Source organism: Microtus oregoni, unplaced genomic scaffold (assembly GCF_018167655.1).
Source record: "Microtus oregoni isolate MIOR12 unplaced genomic scaffold, Mior012 000001F_ref0000356, whole genome shotgun sequence".
NCBI classification, from domain to species: Eukaryota; Metazoa; Chordata; class Mammalia; order Rodentia; family Cricetidae; genus Microtus; species Microtus oregoni.
The window spans coordinates 7,736,076-7,742,972 of NW_024543060.1; the positions used below are offsets into that span (position 1 = coordinate 7,736,076).

A 6,897-nucleotide genomic window follows, 5' to 3' on the forward strand; every position below is an offset into this window, starting at 1 on the left:
AGTTCTTGGCACAAAGGAGGTTTGTTTGCCCCAGAGGTAAAAAGGCAGGGAATAAGAGACAAAGACAGAAACCAGAGGATGAAGAAGAAGAGAAAGGGAGCAAGGGAGCAGGGGAAGGTGTATTTGTCCCAGAGAGGGACAAAGGACTGCCTCTGGACAGAGAAGAGACATATCTACACCATAAGAAAATGGTGGTTTATAAAGTCAAAGCGGAAACCCCGTGTTAGGATGAGGGGTTTAATTTTAACTGAAATGTTAATTAGATAAACCTAAGAGGGCTGGAATTTAATACTTGGACAGCTGGACCTTGGTGATCAGCCTTAAGAGGAGAAAGTGGTCAAACAGGGGAATAGATCTTGGCGGCTAGCTTTAATATTGTAAGCTAGTAGCTTTTAGCAAGACAGAGGAAACTGGGAAGCAGGGCAAGACCTGCCAGAGCCGTGTTTGCCATGCTCAGGCTGGCTAGAGTCCCTGCAATCACCACTTCTAGGTCACAGCTTGATGAGATGCTGAAAGCACGCAGGTTTCTTCTGGATGAGGAAGTGCTGTCACAATTGCCACCTAAAGCTTGCAACAAGAACAACATTTAAAAGAAGAGGCTCTGATGCAATTATCAGCCAGTGATGGCCACCGCCATGCTGGATCCTGCTCCCTTGTGGTCTTTACCTACTTCTTGTTCCTCAATGGGCTTCCTTCTGGGTGTCTGTGCATGAGCTGACTCCCATTTCTTTACCTGTCCTCACAAGCTCATGCCTTTCCCCTTTAAGTTCATGGTTTGAACGCTTGAGTCTCAGCCCCTATTATTTTGAGTCTCTGGAGCTTTAAGGGTGATGGATCTTGGCTGGGGATTGGGGAGCTTTGAAGGTTAGGCCACTTCCAGCTGCTGGCTGTTCTCTCTGATTTTTAGCCCACTGCGATGAGAGGAGGAGTCTCTGCAAGCTCCCACCTACATGAGCAGAGCTACTCCACTCTGTTTTTCTGCCATGATGGACTGAATTCCTTGAAAATGACTCTTAAATGGTTTCTGACAGATGTTTAGGTTCCTGAGATGTGAAGGTGGATGGCCTATCATCCTTTTTTTTTTTTTATTAATCCTTTTCCAAACTTTATTCCCAGGCTTCTTCAGCTTAATTTGCTGCAAAGAATGAATTGTGTTTAAGCAAAAACTGAAAAGAGCTGCAGTGTCCAAGGGGCTTGGGCTTAAAAATATTAGCGATCTAGATTTGATCAGATCCATAAACAAAAGACCTTTAAAAAGCAGCCATGATATAAAATAGCAGCTCCTGTAACTTCTGCAAGAGTCACTTCTTCAGATGTCCCCTCCGTTCAGTTTGCCTCGTTCTTAGAAGCCTCATCAAAATTCTCCACCAGGTCTGGGACTTCATCATCATCATCCTCTCCAGTAGCAAGGGGTGCTTTTCCATCCACAGATTGTTTGGGCAGAGCTTCAGCCAGTCTCCTTAAACTAGTCAGACTGTCTGCCCCAAGCTGGTTTAGAATGCTGGGAAGCATTTCTGTCAGTTGCTTTGTCTCGGCGTGGCCTGTAATGGTGAAGGTGTTTGCTGCCAGAGACGCCTGAACTTTAGGGTTGTTAAAATGGATCACTGTTCCTTGGTTTGTAAACATGTTCACCTCTTCAATACCAGAGATATTGTTCACCCCTAACTTCTTTAAGGAGAACTGCAGTTTTTTATCATCTGCTGTGGCTGTTCTGTGAACCACCTTCTTCTTTCTGCGAGCAGTTCCTTTCCCACCAATGCGCACTTGTGCCTGCAGCTTGGCCAGTTTTTCCTGGTTCATGATCGTTTCTGTCATCTTGTCGGAGTGGAAATGGAGCCGCGCGGGGGACTAGGGTTCGCGCTCAGGGGGTCTCGGGCGGACCAGCTGAGATAAGGTGCACACACGCGGGGACGCAAGATCCCTATCATCCTTTTTTATTTTTAGTTTTTATCCTATGTTCAAATTTCACACCCTAGTGTTCAGAGCTAAGCTTAGGTTTCAACACTTCAAAAAACCTTTCTGACCTCCACAGAGTTGAATGGTTTCATCTTTCCCCAATTGTAAGTTCCTTATATTATCTCATTTGCAACGGTGTCTCACCCCACATATGTATAGGTCAAAGCTGGGCTCTGTGCCAGGCACCAGTAGAGGCGCTGAGAATGTGCAAGTGGAGAGAAAAATGCATAACTTGGTTGTTGTTCAACATGATTTTTCCCTGGGGAGAGGCAACACACATGTCTGCTCATCCCAGATAGGGAACCCACAAGAGCCAAAGTACGATACCATTAAAGTTCACTTTGCTGAACCAATACATTTTACTGGGGTCACTTACAAGAATATGGATGAGGGATTATTTACAGAAGCACACATGAATCAAAGACAGTGTATCCCCCAAGCCCACCCCAGTATGGGTGACAGCTCACAAAGCTGGGGACCTGGGGGCACACTGCACAGCCTGCAGGTAGCTCACAAGTTGAAAGTGGCCTTTCCAGGTGCCTCAGTTGGTCTAAACCTCTTCCAGGCAGGTGGTCTGGTCTCAGAGTCTTCCTTGCAGCTCTGCTCCTGCCTGAGAGGGACCCTCAGCTTTTGATGCTCACTGTAGCAGAGAGGAGCCAATGAATCTGGTCAGTTCAACAACAGGCATCAACTCCTGTGTCATTGTGGCTGGCGCTTAGCCAGACAAGGCTTAGCAGTGTGAGGAGGACAGGGACTGAATGATGGGCCATCGTTTCACCAGAATCAGACACAAGAGAGTGGAGGACAGGGAATCCACGGACACAGTTGTTCTCTGTGAAGACGGGGCTGAGGAGGGAATAGAGGGGGAAGTAGAGGCTCTGTCTTAGAGGCTACTGTAGTTTGAGATGCTAGTGACATGGATACAGAAAGGGGTGGTTTCCTATGAGTATTTCGGAAACGTGGTGACATTTGAGAACAACATGAGGGAATATCAGAGATGACCCCAAGGCAGAGAGCTGGACTGAAGTTAGGGACGGCTGAGTGCTCCATTTGGCTCCTCCAGAGCACATTTGCTGCTCTTTTAGATGTGTGACACCGCTGAACAATCGTAGAAGCTAACTTGATTCGGGAAATAACCAGGCTAGCTAGCTTCAAGATAAACAATTATATCTTTATTTATTATAAGGGGAAAAACTCACAAAACTGGGATGAGAAGTCCAAGCTCAGCTGTGCAGAGAGGAAGAGAGAGAGAGAGAGAGAGAGAGAGAGAAAGAGAGAGAGAGAGAGAGAACTCCTGGGTCTAGCGCCAGTTTTTTTTTTCTCCTGGTCCCAAAAGGCCACACCCTAACTTGGTCCCACCTCTTAAAGATAATTGGTTAACAAGGCTTCCCCAACAAACAATCTTATGATTGAGCCTACTTCGGAATCCCTGTTTTTCAAGAATAGAATTTGGAATCGTGTTTCTTCAGTTGCCTTTGTGGTTGGGGTTCATCTTGGACCATGACTCAGAAAGTACTTGTGAAATGGCAAAGCGCCTGCTATTCTTGCCTTAAAGTCGGCAGCCTCTTCTAGCGGATGCTAGAAGTTTACGTGGTGAGCTTAGACGCTTAGCTGAGGATCTTTCCAAGCCATAGATATAAACACCCTGTTGATACGCTCGGTAGAGAAACCCAACCGAAGAAATATTAAATGGGACTACAGGTGACAACGCATGTGGAAACGCAGCCTTGGTCCCACTCTGGCTAAGAACGCCAGTCAACATATGGCACAGTTTGAGCACACGGACTGAAATGCCTGGGCATCCCAAGGACAAATGGAACTCTAGCCTGGACTGTTATAAATAAAACATTAAATCAAGCAAAGGGAAAATGCAGACCAAATCACCCACGTTCTTCTATAGGTCAATGGGGGAATGGGTTGGGTAGCTCTCAGCTACTGGACATAATTGCCTTATTTTTTTTTTCTGAGAAAATTCAAGGTTTTATTATAAAAGATCATTTCCGTGGATTAGGCTCCTTTTCCCACGTAAATAATTTTGCTATCTTATATAACATAGGACCAAGTTATTCTTTTGTAAATATTTTATGCCTTATTATGTAGCCTGCGATTCTCATATTCAGTATTCCCAGCAGCTCTGGCCAGGTCGGTCACCCGAGGGACAGAAGTGAGAACTACAAGCGTGTTAGAGGGAGACTTAAGAGCATGGCTTGCGAATGATGCTGTTTTCTTCCCAGACCTAATTCCAGTCAAACCCCAAAGGACGTTTAGAGTTTAAGAGACTAATATGCCATTCTTTAGATAGCCTCATAGACTGAACCTGAGAAAATGGAAGGGCACGTTCTCAAATATTAAAACCTTATAAGCCACAGTACACGAACATACCGAGATAGTAGTGCAATGGTCAGCAGACATAGCATTGAGAAAACAGGGTCAACAAAGATCCTCATGCATAGTCTGGAAGCTGAAAGTGGATGTGTATACTCAGCGAGGAATAGAAAGTTCCACTCATTTTCATCAACATTTCTGAGCGGCTTGCATGTATCCGACACTGTGTTTTGTTTAGAGGATTTACCTGCATATATAATAAACCTCACACTATCAAAAAGCTTAGCCTTGGATATGGTGTATGTGTGACTTCTTGTCTGTATGAACACTTGGGTGGAGGCCAGAGGAGGCCAGGAGTGTCCTGATCCCTCACGCCTTACCCTCTGTAGCATGAGGTTTACAGGGGCTTTTAACTTGGCGCTAGGGATTAGGAGTCAGGTTGCTACAAGGGCTCTTATTCACCGAGCCATCTTCTCAGCTCCCCTCCAAGGAAGGACTTATCATCCAGCTGCGGGAAAGGCAGAGGGCAGATGACTGCCAGGAGGCAGCAACTTCAGACCCTGCCTGAGGGATAACGAGCAGCCTTCTGAGGGCATTCCCGTCCTGGGTAGCCCACCTCGGGTATGAGAGCCAGGTGGGACCGTGGTGGGCAATGGTTGCTCCAGAGGTCCCTGCTGAGGTGACTATAGGCCTCCTGCATGGGCTTCAACTCCTTCCTCAGACCTGATTTTCCTCTTTCTCTTCCGCACAAGACTGATTTCTATAAAACACTGTAAACCCCAAGGTCCACTTTCGTGTGCTGTGGATTCCAGGAAGCGGCAGAGATCTCCTGTCAGGTGTACAGGTGTTACTGGAGAGCCACCCGTATGAGCTGAAGGGGGAAGTAAGGCTGGGGGCCTTGGAAATTATACTGAGTGTCTTTGAAGGCCCATGGGAGAACCAGGCAGAAGAGACAAGCTTGAAGACTAGAAGAGAGAGTAGCTAACAGTTAGGATTCATGTTGAACCAGTCTACAGGACACAGAGAAACCAGGAAGAAGGAAGATGCTGTGGGAGAGGTTAAGAAGGCCATGGTTGCAACAAGACTGTAGCTTTGATAGCTACAGTGGTGGGCGGTGCGCAGTTTGGAGCCCATCTTGGTAGCTCCAAATCCTTCTGTGAGAGTAGAGGTGAGGCCGTCTGTTAACGGTGAGGGAGGTTTACAGGGCTGGTTGGTTTGGCGGCAAAGACGATGTTTTACTGAGTAGAGCTAGAGAAAGAATTGGTCAGACATGTTTAGAGGTGGGAACTCAAACTGTGCTGTGTGTCCTAGGTGAGCTTGAAATCAAGACGTGTTAGCTCAGCCACATGGTATAGAGTATCAGAGTTCTCTTCCTGGTCACTTCAGAGGAACACATGAAAGTGATCCAAGTGCTTTGCCTAAAAGCTAGTGCCACTCTCAACACACAACACACTCGTGAGCTCAGCCTTTGTTCTCCAGTCCAGTGACTCTCAGTCCAATCACTTTTGAAAAATTATTTTAAAGTATTGTCTTTATTTTATTTATCTGTGTGTGTGTATGAGGGAGAGAGAGAGAGAGAGAGAGAGAGAGAGAGAGAGAGAGAGAGAAAGAGTGAGAAAGACAATGTGTATACCCACACACAGAGACACACACACACACACACACACACACACACACACACACACACAGAGAGAGAGAGAGAGAGAGAGAGAATGAGAGAGACAGAGAAAGAGTGAGAAAGACAATGTGTATACCCACACACAGAGACACAGAGAGAGGAAGAGAGAGAGAGAGAGAGAGAGAGAGAGAGAGAGAGAGAGAGAATCAGTCAGTCTATGCATGGGACTGTGTAAGCCAGAAGTCAGAGGTCACTGTAAGTTTTTTCCTAAGTTGTTCTTCACTTTAGTATTTTGAGATAAGCTCTCCCACTGAACCTGGAGCTGATTGGAAGACTGGCTGCACAGCTAACATCTGGGATTTTTTTTTCTGCCTTCCAGTGCTGGAATTACAGGTGTGCAATGTCACTCCTGGTATTACATGGATTCTAGGAAGCCACACTCAGGCCCTCGTGTGTAGCAAGCAGCTTACCCACTGAGCCATTTTCCCAGCCCTGCTTTTTGATGAATTCTTTGTACTAAGCTGTCTTATTTGCAGAGTAAGCTGCAGTGCATAAAAATGTTTGCATGCATTTTCTTTTCCCGTTTGATCTTTCTGAGGAAGATAACGTTATTTTCCACTTATGGAAACCGAATGGTCACAGTGTGAAGGGAACGGACAAAGTCATGGTGATGGTAAGGGTCTCAGCAGGGGCAGGGGCTCAAGGCTTCTCTATTTATTCAGAATGTATGGTCTTTCATTGATGCACGTTTCCGATTCTCAGACAGGAGCTGGATTTGGTCTTTTGTAGATGAATTTAACGAGGGACAAATCATTTAATGTCTTTTGTTTTGCTTTATTGTGCTTTGTTTCATTTACTTACATGTTCCCTTGAACTTGAGTTTGTAATGAATTGCAGTGAAGCCTTCTTTCTTACAACCTGGGCAGTGGCAAACTTCAAATAACAAAGGAAGGAGCTGACTTCTGAAAGTGAATGCCGAGACTCTTCCATGAAGTCAT

The 6,897-nt window shown here is 45.8% G+C and overlaps 1 protein-coding gene across 1 annotated transcript; it reads right to left on the bottom strand.

Annotated features, from left to right (window-relative positions):
* Positions 1-1,086: 1,086 nt before the first annotated feature.
* Positions 1,087-1,830, bottom strand: LOC121461899 (transcription factor BTF3-like). Its single transcript, XM_041673253.1, has one exon. It carries the CDS (start codon positions 1,813-1,815, stop codon positions 1,327-1,329), a length of 489 nt encoding a protein of 162 aa, XP_041529187.1. The 5' UTR covers positions 1,816-1,830; the 3' UTR covers positions 1,087-1,326.
* Positions 1,831-6,897: the final 5,067 nt, after the last annotated feature.